Genomic DNA, 17,289 nt, shown 5'->3' with positions numbered 1-17,289 from the left:
CCTCTACATACAAGGGGAAAATACCTGTTCTCAGAGAAATGAATGATGCTATTGAGCTGGGTCTTGATGAATGGTTGAGAGAGTCCTGGGCAGAGCATGCTGGGAAGGGCACGGGCCTTGAACAGTGGGACTGTGGTGTGGAGTGCAACAGAAATGGTGGCAGAGAAGACTGGAGAAGGCACAAAAAGCTGGAACCAAATCCTTAAACAAACAGAGGCAATAAGGGTTTTAAATAAAGAAATAATATAGTGAAATCTGTGATATGCACGCTCAAACAGGTCATGTAAGAGACTATTACAGTGTTAAAGCAACAGCTGATGGAAGAAATGGCAGTGGGAATGGAAAATGGGAGTGGGTTCAATATGCAATTTAGAGGTATAGTTGATTCCCTCAAATGTGTGTTTGGGATGGTAGTGAATTGAGGAAGAACAAAAAGTTAAGGGTGACCGCCTTCCCCAGGATTCACTTTTGGGTATCTAGGTACATGGTGATTCGACCAACCAGAAGAAGGGCTGTAGGAGGAAGAGCAGGTTAGTAGCAGGACTGGCTCAAGTATTATAGGAAAGCTCTGTAAAGATGATGAGTTATATTTTGAACGCACTTGGTTTGATGTGTATTATCCAAGTGAAGATTTCCAATAAATAATTACCTAGTCTTGTGGTAAGGCTTGGAAATATAAATGGAGGAGCCACTAGTATAGAATCAGTTAGTTTTGCATCTGGCTAGATATTTTTCAGGTACTTTTCTGAGAATGACAGAAACAAAAATGAATAATAAATGATCCTTCTCAGAAGTCTAATAAATAATGAAAGCACAACTATTGCCTGATGAGGCGGTGGCACAGTGGATAGAGCATTGGACTGGGATGCAGAGGACCCAGGTTCGAGACCCCGAGGTCACCGGCTTAAGCGTGGGCTCATCTGGTTTGAGCACAGCTCGCCAGCTTGAACCCAAGATCTCTGGCTTGAGTAAGGGGTCACTCAGTCTTCTGGAGCTCCCCAGTGAAGGCACATATGAGAAAGCAATCAATGAATAACTAAGGTGCCGCAATGAAGAATTGATGCTTCTTATCTCTCTTCCTTCCTGTCTGTCTGTCCCTCTGTCTCTCTGTCTCTGTCTCACACACACACAAAAAAACCCTCAAAACTATAAATATTTATTACATCTTATTCTTCTAATATGTCAGCTAATATGAATCTGATTCACATAAATGATTTATTCTATATATTAAACCCTTGTCAATACAGACTTAACTTACCTTTCAGCTACATTATTATTTTAAATAACTCTTGACCATTAATAGTAGCAACTGTCAAAGCAATGAATTGCTGATATGATACACTTTCTGGTTCCAAGTGTATAAGAATAAACAGTTCATTCCGGCTGGAAAATCATTTAGCTGAAATGTTATACTTCTTACACGATGCCCTTTGTATCACATTTTATGAAGGGCAAGCCAGCTATACTTCATAAATCAATGAAGATTTAGCAGCTCTGATGTCGATTAGGTAGAAGGAGAACTATTCAAACAAAATTCTTTTGCAGAAGGAAATTTTCAAATAATAATAATAGTAAAATAAAATACCAACTCCCTTTGAAAAGTAAATGCATCAACATAAGTGCAGTTGGCTTATGGGGAAAATTATTTGATTAAAAAGTCCCCATAGTTACCCTAACAAAATTCAGGAATTTTGTTAAAAATTTTGTTAAAAAAATATTTTTTTCTGAAGTAATGTTTAAATAAATTATAAAAATGTTGGAATCATCATGCATAAAATTATTTTATGAAACCAAAAGTGAAAATCATGTTCTGTAATTTTAATCTATAGTTAATTGGCACATATCCCTCTACCTACCAGTCCATGCTTTGAGCAAGTTGACAAAGAATAACTTGAGTCTGCTACCTCTTGAAAAAAGGAAACATTGATTAGACTTTTTTTGGATGTGTGTGTTGACTTGTATTCACAGCCTTTGCTGAAATGGATTGTTCACATAATGCATGCAGCTACGGTGTCCTGTGTTTTCTACAGAACAGGAAATGTCAAACTTGGTTACTAGAAGTTTTCCAAATGACAACTTTTTTTTTCCTATTAAACAGGGAAGGCCATGGCAAAATTTCAGTATTTGCTGTCAAAATGGCTTTAGCCACATTGTGTGGAGGGAAGATCATGGACAAATTAAGATGTAAGTTTCTCTTTATGTCTCTCTTTGCTTATTCCTCCTGCATATCACATTTCCCTCTCCCTCATTCCTGTCATATCCCCCTGCTCATCTGTAACTTTCTTGATGCTATGAGAGTTTTTTGAAATACGATCTTTATTGATCTTCAGGTTTTGTCATGGAAATATTTTCCTATTAGGTAAGTGTTAATGAAATGAATGTTTCCTTCTACTTACAGGTTATTCTTATTTACAACCCTTTAAACATCACCAACTAGATTTTGTGATACTAAAGTAAAATATACATTCTCTCAAGTTCATTGTCTATACTGCTCTATAGACAAGTCCATTAGCACAGAGACTTGAAGGCCTTCTTGGGCCACCTTCCTCCTTTAGGTAATCTCAAGCCAGAGTTCCCAACAGATTTCTTCATTCTTCTCAGCCAGTGATGTTCAAATCACTAGAAACTCCAACCATTCTAAAGTAAACATTTCCAGGGCAGGGGGCATAGTAATTGCATAGAGACACTAGAGACTGAGAATTAACTGTATGCCAATAAAAGCATGATAGCCACAGTCTGTTGAGTGATTATAGGGCTATTCTGTACCCTTTGTCACTAAATATGGTAGAGTTTTAAACCAACAGAACAGTGAGAGTTTTTTGATTGGCTGGTTGGTTGGTTGGTTGATTGGTTGATTCATTGTAGGTTGAAAAGCTGAGACTCAGAGAGTTAAAGTAAATCGCATAGTTAAAATGGCACACGGATTTGAAGCCTGACGTTTTCCTCTATACCAGTTGTTCTCAAATTTTAGTATGTATATAATCACCTGGAGTGCTTTTGAAACAGATTTCTGGGCCCCACCCCCAGAATTTCTGATTCAGTGGGACTAGGCTGGGGGTAGAGAAACAAGAATTTTCATATCTAACTAGTTTAAAACGATATGCTGCTGTTTAAAAGGAAAATTTCCATTTAACCAAAACTTAAATTTCCCTAAGTATTATGAGTTTATGTTCTAACAGAGAGTGAGAAAGAGCACTGTGATGGGAACTAGAGTCCCAGGTTGCAAGCCCAGCTATGTAATTTGCTGAGATATCCTGTGGAAGTTACTTCTCTTCTCTAATCCTCAGCTTCCTTGTCCAGCTTCAGTTTGGGGATTCTGTTAGATACCTGTGGGATCCCTCCTGGCTGTGTCTCCTGTGACTCAGCCTCTTCTGAATGTGATCTCTTGCTTCTGGATGCACCAAAAGGGAAGAATGAAGGAAGATACTGGAAGAAAAAAAAAAAAGGCCTATGTTCCTTTGGAACTCCCCCACACTTGCTCCAAGGCAGAATTATGTCATTGGACCGAGAGAGAGATCGGGGGAAGGTACATGGAAGCCCCTATAACCATACCTCTTCCCCACTTCTGGGAACCTCCTGTCATGAAATGGCCGAATGTAGTCAGCATTCAGAGAGGCCCTCCCAGACTTTACAAAGGTCAGTTTAGTTTCTCTTTAGTTAGTATGAAAGGTGCAGAAAATTTAAAACTATCAATGTCAGTAGTTGATTGAAGGATAATAGCTAAATTAAAAGGTGGCAGAACCAATGATGTTTCTTGAAAAGCAATAGTGTCAGTATAATGCAGGAGGCATTTTCTTCAGGGTGAGCCTGGAAAGAGAAAGTTTTAACAAAACAAGCTGAACAGAGGAGGAAACTCCTGACGGTCCTGCCTGCTGACCTCATGTCACAATTGTCCACTTATGCTGAAGACATTAAATAAAAGTCTTTTTTTTACATCTAAATAAACATTTCCAAATATTTATTTAATGTTATATTAACAGGTATCTGGATGAAAGCGTCCCACATAAAATAAGTGACGAAAACTGAGAGAATAGATTTCTGCACTTCAGAGCCTTTCATAACCCAGATTCATTCTGTGCCATTAGGGACCCTGGTGCTTCCATCCTTCCACTCAACTTTCCTTAGTGTCAGATGTGCCCTTCTCCTGGGGGAAAGCAGGGATGGCAGTCTGAGGAGCCACAGCTCACTCCACAGGTCCCCCAGCCCTTAAGTCACATTGCCCGGGCATCACAGGCTACTTACTAGTCCAGTTACTGGTAACAGGAATGACCATGGTCATGGAGTAATCCACTCTCACCTCCCAGCCCGGGAAAGGCTACTGCTTTCCCTTCACCTAGGGAAAAATTGGGGGCCAGTAAAGATGAATGGGATGATTGTTAGGTAAGCAGTAACAATGTCCTCACAGTTACAAACCTCAAGATGTAATAACTAAGTTTTTGAGATCTTGTCAAACAGTTAAAACACTTAAGGTTCTCTTGCAAGTCCAGGAATTCAAAGGAAGCAGTGTAACTGCTCTAGTGTTTTTTTCCTTACCCCACCCTGTCCCCACCAGAACCCCCACAGTCAGTGCAGTGTCACCCGCTGTCCAGGGGCTGAAATGAAGCCTTCTCAGTACAGGGAGACAAGTAACAAACGCGCGAGTCCCCCTAGCAGGAAACTGTTCTCCAGAAATAAGCTTCAGAGGGTCACACATTCTGTCGAAAAATAGTGTGATCACGATATACTGTCACATTGTCCTCTCTCAGAGCTGTGGACGGACCTGCATCACAGCCCAAAGTGTCCCCAGTCCTCTGACTCAGGAGTCACACTTGGTCGAGTTAATCCCAGGAAGGTAGTTCATTTAGGTGGTTTCCAGGTAAGTCGGTTGAAAGCAGTTTGACCAAAAAAAAAAAAAAAAAAATTAAACTGAAAGCAGTTTGGCTGGAATAACCTCTCCAAAATGTCCTTTGGTCAAAATTGAATATCCTTAGTCACCAGCAGTAATTGTTGACCGGATAAGTAAGTCTCCCACAAACAGCAGTAACTGACGCTTGGTTAGCAGGATTACAGGTGTTTTCACAAGTCATCTTCTGCTGGTTTGCATTTAACAACAGAACTAGCAAAGTAATGACTTTCTGTGTTGCTTTTGTAATAAAAGAAAAATAAAACGAAAGGATATGGAACTTTTCAAGATTTAAGGTTTTATTTTACCTTTATTTAAATTCTAATTCACTTTTAGCCAAGCACAAGCTGTATTTGTTTAGCAATTTTTCTATTTTCGTGCACAGGGATGAAAGATTATTCCAACTAGCCCCCTAATACTGCAGAGCACAGGGCAAGAGTAATTTGATGAAAATAAATTAGAAACTTTTAAAAAACAAAAAAAGGAGAAAACCACAGAAAATTTGAAGCTGAGTTTTTAAAACTGTTTTTAAATGCATTAAAAAGCCAGGTTGCACCACCATTTCCTGGGTAGTCCTAAGGACCTGAAGGAATTCTGCATCCGGTGCTGTAAGTTTGGACTACCAGGGGCTGCTCTAAAGCTTCTGGGGAAGGCTGAGTTTGTTTTCTTTAAAGGACTAGCATTATGGCCAGCACCATGTATTTGTTGATGTCGGTTTCTATTACTAAACTGGTTGTTCTGCTTCCACACCTACCCCAGGGTAATATTTCTACTTCAGTGGCCTGCCTTAAATTCTTCACTATCTCCCCTCCATCTTCTGGACACAATCTGAACTCCTTCATAGAGCTTTTGAAGCTCTTCGTATCTCCACCTCATCTCCCATCATGCACTGCGCATACCCAGGCTCCTGACACAATGAGCTACTTGAACATCTCTGAGTGTGTCATGCTTGAGCATGCCTCTGCACATCCTGATCCAGTGTCCTAAGCCTGACTAACCCTTAACTGTCCTTTATACTTGGCCTAGAACAGGGGTCCCCAAACTACGGCCCGCGGGCCGCATGTAGCCCCCTGAGGCCATTTATCCGGCCCCCGCCGCACTTCTGGAAGAAGCACCTCTTTTATTGATGGTCAGTGAGAGGAGCACATTGACCATCTCATTAGCCAAAAGCAAACCCATAATTTCCATTGAAATACTGGTCAGTTTCTTGATTTAAATGTACTTGCTCTTTATTTTAAATATTGTATTTGTTCCCGTTTTGTTTTTTTACTTTAAAATAAGATATGTGCAGTGTGCATAGGGATTTGTTCATAGTTTTTTTTATAGTCCGGCCCTCCAACAGTCTGAGGGACAGTGAACTGGCCCCCTGTGTAAAAAGTTTGGGGACCCCTGGCCTAGAACTCACCTCGAGGTGGCTATCTCCCCTGACCTACTCCTTCCTCTGGGAACCTTCTCTCTGAGCTCCTGCTACATTTTATACACCCTACTGTTCCCGTATTCACACCACCACATTACAGTGAGTTATGTCATATGATGCATGATGTAAGCATCTCACTGTCATCCTCAACAGACTAGGATCTCCCAGAGAGCAAGACTAGGACCTCCGTATATTCATTGCTTAGCACAATTACACACATTTAATATGTGCTAAGTTAGTTGTAGTTGAATGAATCAATGAATGTAAATTCTTTTATAGCAGCGGTTCTCAACCTGTGGGTCACGACCCTGGCGGGGGTCGAACAACCAAAACACAGGGGTCGCCTAAAGCCATCGGAAATACATACTTTATTTAAAAATGTATTGTATAATAAATATGTATTTTCCAATGGCTTTAGGCGACCCGTGTGTTTTGGTCGTTCGACCCCCGCTGGGGTCACGACCCACAGGTTGAGAACCGCTGTTTTATAGTATCTATCATTGTATGGTGCTGTAGGAAATATGATAATGGTTTATAGTATAATTTGGAACATTGCAGAACAATCCCAATGGGAAAGCAAAGCCTAACTATGTGAAGTAAATGATAGAAAAAAATGTGGTATAAAAAAAAATAGCTAACATTTACTGTGCACTAGCTGCCAGGCACTATTTGAGTGCTTTACATCTCTGCTTTTCGCCTCTTAACTAATTGAATCTTTGAAATAGCCCTCTATTTGGTATACATACATATAGAGTACCTATTATAAGCATATTACATATGTATGTGTATATGTGTGTGTGTGTTTGTGTGCAAAACAGAGGACCTCAAACTAAGGTACAAACGCATATTTTGATAGCTTTTTCAGGGTCCTCTCATTTCTTTTTTAAAAACCTAGTGGCATTAACAGTCACTTCCCTTTAATCCCAGTGACTGAACCCTAGTTTAGCTATTGCTTAACAAAATTTCATCAGCATAGATGGGTCTAATATTAGCTTAAAGTTCATGAAAGTTCACTGTTGGCACTCCTTCTGCTTTTTCTCCAGTTAGAGATGTAGTCTGAATCCATTTAGTGGGAGATTTGAAAGGCCTAGTCTCCTTTTCAAAACGTGTCCCAGCTAGACAATCCAAGCCTCAATGGCCCAATTATAGTGAAGTGGCCTGCCTAAAAGCAAACAAAATGGCAGCTCTCATAAGCAAGTCCATTACTTTTCCCGGGTTTCTTTTCCACCTTTTCATTAGAATTCTTAAGTTTCTTTATTTGGAATAACATAAGAGTTTTTTGCTGTAGTAGGAGTTTTTTGCCTTTGGCAACATTTTTATTTTTAATTAATTATAATGAAACATAAGAGACAAAGTTCACTAAGTAAACAACATTGTAAAGTTGGATTAATATTTTACTCAGAATTTTGATAGCCTCATTGTTAACTATACTGCTCACAAAAATTAGGGGATATTTCAAAATGAATATAAAGCAATAAAATATCCCCTAATCTTTGTGAGCAGTATATTTGAAACACCATAGACATCGTTCATAACTGGAGTATTTAGAGAAAATGAAAGTCAATTCACATCCTTAACACACAATTCAATGAAAGTCTATATCATAGTTAGCATCTGACTGCAATATAAAAAGAATGCCTCCAGATTACATTTTGACCTTGAAATATTAAGCCCAAAATGAACAGAGGTAGCGCATTGAATTTACAATAGTTTATCCCAGCAGCTGTGCTGGCCTCATTACAATCTAGCATGGTGACAAACTGTATGCTAGCAAACCCCTTCGTTCCAATAGTGATTTTCCACAAAGGAATTATAAAGTACCTTGGGAAATTATGCCATTAATATTCATTAAGTGCACAAGGTGGCAGAAACTGAAGAACAGAGGTTCAGTGGAGCCATAGGCTCTGCTGAGAGTAATCTCAGACCCTGACTTTCCCTCATTGATCATCCACAAGGCTGGGCTTCCTCTTGACTGCATGCATCAGAAGACCCTTTCCTGTACAGCAAACGCTTTCCACCCAGAAAACTATGATTTATAGAAAGTTTTCTGTTTCTGTAGAGGGTTCATCAGGTGTTTTTGTTACCTCCTTATCCCTATTATGTCTTTCATTTTTTAATATCTTAAACCAAAATTCAAACTTCTTGTTGATAATATAAATGCATAAATAGCTGTCTGGCTAGATAACCACACACAAAAACATCCACACCTACACCCCCAATGCTGTAGCACAGTTTTCATTGCATATTTCTCACATATACAAAATCTCCTCCCATTGAGTTACGTAGGAGTTAATAATTGCCCCAAAATAATGTTATGTTCTCTGTCTTATCAAAATATGCTAATTTTATCCAAATTATTAGTTGATGCTGTGTGCCAGAATCATCTACAAAGAGATAACAAAGAAAACAACATGCCAGGAATGTTTCAGCATAAAAATTAACTTTTATATTATTCTTTTATAAATACTGTTTATTCTGCCACATTTTTATTTGAAGCAGATATGTTGAACTGAAACAGTGGGAAATGTTTATGTTATGAATAAATATCTTTTCTTTCTCTTCCATCAGATATTTTCTCAATGATTTCTGACTCCAGCGGGGTGATGGTTTATGGACGATATGATCAGTTTCTACGGGAAGTTCTCAAACTACCCACTGCTGTTTTTGAAGGTCCTTCATTTGGTTACACAGAACAGTCAGCTAGATCCTGTTTCTCTCAACAGGTAGGAAAGAATGCATTTAAGGAAGTGTCTTTCAAACAGTGGTTGCTCTCCTTCTGCATGTCCAAGTCACTGCTTAGACAAGTTCTTTTTCATGATAACCTGTAGTATATCTTTCAGTCTCTAACAAATGACCTGTGAGTAACTAAACTTGACATAAGTGGATAATAACAAGCGATGTCTACTATGAGCCAGGCACCATGCTAAGTTTTTTACTGGATTGTCAAATTTAATTTTTACAACAACCCTATAATAGCAGTAGCATTATTCTCATTATATTATCAAAAGGGCTGAATTGTCACTCAGCATCATATGAAACACAAGACTGACCCACCACCAAGTTTCATTAATGTCTAGCAAAGAAGACAAAAAAATATGGCACATGCCACATCGCACTTCAGGAGTCCCAAAATATGATGGACATGGCTACCTAAGTCTTCCACGACATGCCACATTTAGGGCTCAGAATGACATGTTAGCCCAGGGAAGGTGCTTAGTTTGGGGGGCCCTCCATGTTTCTATCTCTCTAGTCATGAGGACAGTCTTCATGTCTAGCTCCACTCTCCAGCACAGCACAATGGTGGTTTACAAATCCATAAATTGAAGTTTGTTTACACTCTTTTAAAAATCCAAACTAATCAAGAAAGTCTTCTAAAAAGTTCTCCTAAATAAGAAATCAGCGCATAGCAGTCACTGAAAAACAGCGTTTACTGTCGAGCCAGTAAACTTCATCAAGGTTTCCTTGGTGGTCAAAACATGGATGGACCTGGAGTCTACTATTATGCTAAGTGAAATAAGCCAGACAGAGAAAGAAAAATATCATATGACCTCACTCATATGAGGAATAAAATGAACAGAGAACTGAGGAACGGGAAGAGAGGCAGAGAAGGGGTCAAAGAGTCCAGAGGGAAAACAGAGGGAAAGGGGATGAGAGGAGGGGATCAAAGAAAGGAAAGACATTAGTGAAAGTATATACACATAACACAGAGAGATCGAGGGCAGGATTGTAAATCATGGAGGGATGGAGGGAAGGTGGTGGGAGGAGGGGCAAAAGGGGTATCAAGGAGAACACAGCGGAGGAAGGGAGGGAGATATATTCTGAGGAACACTTGTTACTATGTAAACACAACAAATTAAAATTGATAAATAAGTAAATAAATGACAAAGGGTTTCCTTGGTGGTTGAGAAGTCAAAAGTGCTTCAGACATTCCTGCAGTCATGGGTTTATGTAAATTTATGTAGGATCATAAACACATCCATACGATCAATAAGGGAAGAGTTGGTTTGATACAGTAAATACTAACTCTTTCTACGCAGGAAGCTTTTCTGACCCCACGCTCCCCACCAAGACAGGCTTAAGTGCCTGATCTCTGCCCCCAGCAGGACTTGGTGATTGATGAGAAGTTCGGGGCTGTGAGTACAGGAGGAGGCATAGGTGAATAGATCATTAGTCCTCTCTCCAGTTCCCTTTCCAGTTGGTGACATCGGAGTGGATCCGTTCACCAAGTCCTGTTCATTTTACTTTCTAAAAATTTCTCAGCTCTCTTTCCTTATCATCATCTATTTCCTGGCCTGTGGCATGAAGCTCTAAACTGATTGCTCTGAGTCTGAATTTATTTGTTTGTTTATTTCTGCGTTTGCTGACTTTAGGTAGTATGTTGTAGAATCCTCAGTAAATATATTAATGCTTCAGTATATTTCACATTAAAAAAATTAGCTAGAGGCACTGGCTGGTTGGCTCAGTGGTAGAGCGTCGGCCTGGCGTGCAGGAGTCCCGGGTTCGATTCCCGGCCAGGGCACACAGGAGAAGGGCCCATCTGCTTCTCCACCCCTCCCCCTCTCCTTTCTCTCTCTTCCCCTCCCGCAGCCAAGGCTCCATTGGAGCAAAGTTGGCCCTGGGCGCTGGGGATGGCTCTATGGCCTCTGCCTCAGGTGCTAGAATGGCTCTGGTTGCAGCAGAGCAACGCCCCAGATGGGCAGAGCATCGCCCCCTGGTAGGCATGCCGGGTGGATCCTGGTCAGGTGCATGCGGGAGTCTGTCTGTCTGCCTCCCTGTTTCCAACTTCAGAAAAATACAAAAAAAAAAAAAAAAAAACATTAGCTAGAATAATAGAATTTCAAAATTTTTATTAGGACCTATATGTTCAAAAAGATGTTATCAGTGCTCAAAATTCCTTCTGAAAAATCCTTTAGACTTTCCCATTACATAACCTTTTATATATCCTCAACTGGGAGAAATTTATACCTGTTGAATCTTAGTATCTCTTGAAACTTCCAGAGTGATTTTGAAGTATAAAAAAGAAGGAACAGAAGTAAAAATAAAAAGAGCCATTTATTTCTTGCTTCATAAACTAGCTATAGCAGCAGTTTGAATAATGACATTCCAAAATTGTTTTGTTTCATTGGAAAAAGCACAAGCCACTCCAAGTGATTGTTTTGAAAGAATTATTTTAAGTATATAAATTGTGGGATCTTTTAAAAAGTATTATCGCATGACTTATACTTTGCATAATTTATCTTTTTATAATATTTATATCAATTCTACAAAAATCTTAAGGTATTGAGTATTACAAGAAAAGGCTAAAAGTATAAATATCAGCCAATAAGAAAAGATTAATTAAAGAGCACTGAAACAATTATTTTGTCAATTACTAGTGTAATATGTAGCCTTTGAAAAGGTACTACAGCCCTTCAGAACTGATTTCTTGTCTAAAAGAATAGAACTAGTTCATCCAATTTCATATTCTGATTCAAAATGGCAAATAAAATAGTGATTGTTGTGTATATAAACATGTAACTTTTTATTGTTGGTTCTATTACAATATTGTGTGTTAATATAACTTCTTATTTTTTTTATTTTGAGAGAAACTGAAAGGTATAATACATTCATTTTATACTTTAGGAAGGGCCAGGATAATAAGACAGGAACAGATAGAATTAAAAGAAGAGATATATAAAAAAAAAATTTTTTTTTAATGTAGATTGTTCTCTCCTAATGGGAAGGAATTGCTTCCTCTTCATAGGGTCCCCTCCTAAACTTGTACAGCAGAAACATTCACATTGACCATGAAATGTTACGAAGGTTGAGGAAGTTTGCAAAGGAAGTTATTCTACAAATGTAGAAGACTGACATGGGAATTGTAGCATGTGCTATGGCACACAATTGGGCAAAACCTTATGGAAATGTCTATTCTTCATCTTTCCTCATCACTTTCATACTGCCCCTCATCCATGAAAGTGATGCTCTCAAAATAATTTTTCTCCTTGTGATAATATTGACTCAGCCTCAGTGGAGATAATTCAGTTCTGTGTATAAGTATAAAACACAATCAGTGTTTTAAATGCTGCTGAACTTAGTTTCAATTTCTGTTTCTTCATATATTTCAAGATCAATGGAATGCCTTGTTCCTTCAATCTCAAAAGATGTTTACATAGCAGGTAAATTAAGCTTATTCTTGTTCTAAATTTTTTTATGCAGAAAAAGGTCACATTAAATGGTTTCTTGGACACGCTCATGTCAGATCCTCCCCCACAGTGTCTGGTCTGGCTTCCCCTTCTGCATCGACTGGCAAATGTAGAAAATGGTGAGTAGTTACTACTGAGCTAAGGCAATATTTTAATCATTGAAATTAGGTGACCAAGCCTATAGTTATTAAGCCAAAGACATTGTTTTAAGGAAGTCTATTTAGTTGTTCAGCGCTTTGTTTAAGATGGAACAAACCAGTCCCCCTGATCAAGAAGACCTTACAGGTGCTCTGCAAAATAAAGACTGTCAGTTCCAAAAACTTATTTATTCTCACTGTACCTCTCACTTACAAGTCAGATGTGCTTAAAAACTTGATACAACAGAAGAATCTCAATAAGAAATGTGATATTTTCTAATATTTGTTTTCGGTCTGAATTTCCAATATTGGTTTACATTGGCATTGACTATTTCTTCCTGGGCACTCAGCCAGGAAAAGGTGAAGGGGAAGGAAAAAATTGGATGAGAGAACCCTACTAATCTTTTGTCATATGCACCAAATCATAAGCTTTCAATGGTTGTAGTTATGTAGAAGATAAAAGTAATACAAACTTTGATATAAGGGCTAGTATTCCTAGAATAAAAGTAGTTAATATTGATATATAAAATTTAAATGTAAAATATAGTACAGAACAAGGTTTAAAGAAATTTAAACATGAAACAATTCTGTGCCTCCTTCTAATATTAGATGTTCTTATTTATTACTCAATTTAAATCTGAGATTTCTCCAGACTCAAATAGAAAATAATTCATCTGATATCTCTTACTAGAATCTTAACTTTTATATATTTTTTAATATACATTGGAGATAAAGTTAGCTTACTTTTAAATTCCCATTCAGAATGTCTAACATCTGCTTTTATTATCTAAGTTAAAAGTTATAAATTTATGCTATTTTGCTCATGGAAAAGATTTAAAGAATGAGTTAACTAGCTTCTCGGTAATCACCACCAAGCATAGATTTATGTTTTAGTTTTCTTACTCATCTGCAGAAGCAAAGCGCGACCTAGGTCCAGATCACGCAACCTAAGTTCATATTACTGCTCACAGTTGCAGAACTAGCCATCTTCCAGTCATAAAGTTGTCATTTCATTCCTCTAGCTCAGTATTTCCTGCTGCAGGAAATTAGTTCCTTAGGCCCTGTCCCAGAGCAGTTGTCTCTAAATTCAGGTCTCATTCAGCTTTTCCCAAGACCCAGAAAAGCAAGGCTATGATGCTTATTCAGAACACAATACATCCAGAATAGGTTATGTCTTTGTTTTTACAATTTGCTTTTTATCTTCATTTACTCTTATTTACATTATTTTCCCTAGCTAGTTAGCTAGAGAATAGCTCACCACAGGCAAGAATTGCTGTTGTTGTTGTTTACTATCTTTAGCTCATCGCACATGGATAATTACTTAAATTTGATGATTTGTTAGCTTCAAATTTCAACTACTTTACCTTGCCTGTTTTATCATTTAAATTTTCTGCCAAGGAAAGTTGTGTTTTTGAGCTATCTGAATTAGAACTGTATTTAGATCATTTACACATCTCTTTGGGCTTTATGCATTTGCCTCTTAGGAAAGAAAAAAAAAAGTCTATTAAATGGAGACCATGTCACTCATTAAATAAACCCATTAGCTATTTCGTTTTTTAGAAAAGTAATTCAATTCTCTCATCCAGTTTGTCTACTCTCCCTCCATTTCCCTTTCTTTTTTATTTCTCTTGTTTCCCATTTCTCTAATAGTTGCTCTCTACCAACTGGATAGTCAGCTATGCTCATCCATTGTGTTCCTGAGTATTCCAGGAGACAGAGAGAATGTGCTGGTCTCCTGGAGACAGAGAGAATGGGGGGGGCCGAGGCAAGCCAGCTTGGGTAATTTATATTCTTGTATTGTAAGAGCTGGGAGCAGAAAGAGTAAATGGCATTGCAGAAATTTGTTGTTGAAAGAACACCTGTCCTCCACCCTATTTCATTTCTCCCACCTCCACACACAGGCTTGAAAAGGGGAGTGAGGTTCCAGGAATAAACACAATGCTTCCCTCAGCCACAATTGACTGTCATCTAAAAGCGTGGCACACAGCAGAAAAATGCAGTTCCCGTCAGGCTGTATTTTTCCTTCTTCTGGCTCACACTTTGGTTTTCTTGTCGTTTCTTCATTTACTGCCCACTTAGTCTTCCATCCGGTAGAGTGTTCCTACTGCCACAAGGAGAGTATGATGGGATTTCGCTACCGATGCCAACAGTGTCACAATTACCAGCTCTGTCAGAACTGCTTCTGGAGGGGACATGCTGGTGGTTCCCATAGCAACCAGCACCAAATGAAAGAGTACACGTCATGGGTAAGACAAGGTCCAGACAATGCTTAAAGTTCGATGTGTGAGTGTTACCCAGAATGCAAGAGAGTATCAAGGATGGTGACAGAATTAAGGAGCAAACTTACCCTGGAGTCTAACATTCCTGCTTCCCCCTTTCCTCTCACCCACCATCTTACTGAGATCTCTTACGTATTGTTCCTGACCCCAATTTAGCTTCCTAAGACTTAATATAGAAAGACTCAAATTGCATTACTTCTTGAAATACAGATAATTCAGTACTGATTTATATAACCGAACAGCAAGCATCTTCTGGAACATAATCTTGTTTTCACAGTAAGTTAAGATTCTTTTCAACTTTTGTTGTTTTTAGGGTTTGTTTTTGTTTTTTGTTTTGGGGTGTGTGTGTGTGTGTGTGTGTGTGTGTGTGTTGAAGGTATTGCTTAAAAATGATTGCTAGTTTCTCTTTTCTAAGATTCTGGAGTTCCCTTAAGTGCTTGACTGGAAAATAAAGCAAAGACATATGAGAATGTGGGCGTAATAATGCTGTTCCATTTTACCTTTTTGGAAGAGGGAGATATTGTGGTTATATCAGCAGATCATCTTGTCATAAATAGTGCAAGTGAGCAACTTGTTAAAGGTGACTGAGCATCTCTCCCTCTGACGGATGTATTCTCAGGAGAACATGGCACTGGATATATGTAAAGAATTTGACTCTGTTAGCTTGCGGATCTGCTAATCTAGAGTTTTCTGATTCCTGCCTCAGTTAAACTCTTAAGATCAGTCCCTGGGATGTTATCTTGTGCTCAGTGAAATACTGCTCTGTGTGCAGCCTGGTTTTTGTGGAGTCTACCGTCACCCCTGCCAAACCCTCTTGAAATAGTTCTACAAGAAATGCAAACTTTTTATGGGGGTTTTTTCTATATTTTAATGTGTTCCAATTCAACATACAGTCTTTACTTAAAGAGAAACTTATTTTTCTCTTTTTTTAAAAAAATAAAATCTTTAGTATATGCATTTTAAATCAGAGCATTCTTTCTAAGAATTATTGGGAACTAATATTCAGTGTAAATATATTAATTCTTTGGCCTCTGTCAGATTCTGAGTTCAAGTAACAGTTCTTCACTAAGGCATCATATACTGAGGGCTTTCTGCCAGTTCTAAGCCCACTTTCACTGTGGTTCATGTGAGGATGGAGGCACTGATGCAGATGATGAAATACAATTTAGTGTGGAAGATAGAAGAAAACACGTTCTACTTCTTATTGTCAACATATTACCAATTTTCAAACTTGTTCTATCCCAGATTCTGGAGGGTTGGTGTTTGAAGACTAAACATTTTTTAATTGTTGTTTTTTATAAATGCTAAAATCAAATACGGAGCCTCTTTCTTAGAGATTGAGAACTCTAAAATTACTTGACAGGGCAATGTCTTTACAAAGTCACATTTCACTCCCCAAGAAGATAAAAGGGCCCCAATGTTTATGGGGAAAAGAGCTTTATTGTGTTTCTGTTTTAAGTGTTCTGAGCATTACATCTCTTAGCAAAAACTAAAGCGGAACTTCCTGAACAGTACTCCTATTGCTTAGCTTTTAAATAATGAGGACAAAAGTCACATCATTATATTGCTAATTATGGGCTCTATCTGTAAATGGAAATGAAAAAAATTATAAATGATTTCTCATGGAAAGAAAATAAATTGGGTAAAGATTTATATATAGTAAATTATTTTTGAAAATTTTGACTGTGAAATTTTAAGATAAACATTCTACAAATCTAAATGAGAAAGAGGTAGTATAATGCTCTAAAAAGTACATGAATTTTAAATTCTCATGACTCAGAGTGAGGTTCCATTTTTACTTTTGATTAGATTTATTCTGCCACACTGTCACATCTTACACCTGGATTCCCTAGAACCTCTTGCTCATCTCCTTCCTTCTTAAGTGGGAGCAATCCTTCTAGAATCAGGTTGGATGCTCACCTGCTGATTTAAACTCTTCACTGTCTCCCCTGCATTTGAGATAAAGACCACAGTCCTTGATGTGCCATATAAAGACTTTAATGGCCCTGGCCGGTTGGCTCAGCGGTAGAGCGTCGGCCTAGCGTGCGGAGGACCCGGGTTCGATTCCCGGCCAGGGCACATAGGAGAAGAGCCCATTTGCTTCTCCACCCCTCCGCCGCGCCTTCCTCTCTGTCTCTCTCTTCCCCTCCCGCAGCCAAGGCTCCATTGGAGCAAAGATGGCCCGGGCGCTGGGGATGGCTCTGTGGCCTCTGCCCCAGGCACTAGAGTGGCTCTGGTCGCAACATGGCGACGCCCAGGATGGGCAGAGCATCGCCCCCTGGTGGGCAGAGCGTCGCCCCATGGTGGGTGTGGTGGGTGGATCCCGGTCGGGCGCATGCGGGAGTCTGTCTGACTGTCTCTCCCTGTTTCCAGCTTCAGAAAAATGCAA

General features: G+C 38.8%; 1 protein-coding gene across 15 annotated transcripts in view; it reads left to right on the top strand.

Moving 5' to 3' along the window:
- Positions 1-17,289, top strand: part of DTNA (dystrobrevin alpha) — a 372,686-nt gene that overhangs the window by 284,081 nt on the left and 71,316 nt on the right. For all 15 annotated transcript variants that reach the window (XM_066352951.1, XM_066352959.1, XM_066352958.1 and 12 more), the window contains 4 exons: positions 2,099-2,184; positions 8,868-9,022; positions 12,498-12,603; positions 14,701-14,867. In XM_066352951.1, the coding sequence (XP_066209048.1) occupies positions 2,099-2,184; positions 8,868-9,022; positions 12,498-12,603; positions 14,701-14,867 (514 nt within the window). The remainder of the gene's footprint in view (positions 1-2,098; positions 2,185-8,867; positions 9,023-12,497; positions 12,604-14,700; positions 14,868-17,289) is intronic.

Source organism: Saccopteryx leptura, chromosome 11 (genome assembly GCF_036850995.1).
Source record: "Saccopteryx leptura isolate mSacLep1 chromosome 11, mSacLep1_pri_phased_curated, whole genome shotgun sequence".
NCBI classification, from domain to species: Eukaryota; Metazoa; Chordata; class Mammalia; order Chiroptera; family Emballonuridae; genus Saccopteryx; species Saccopteryx leptura.
Note: the sequence above shows the minus strand (reverse complement) of the source record. Positions and strands in the feature narration are given on the sequence as shown.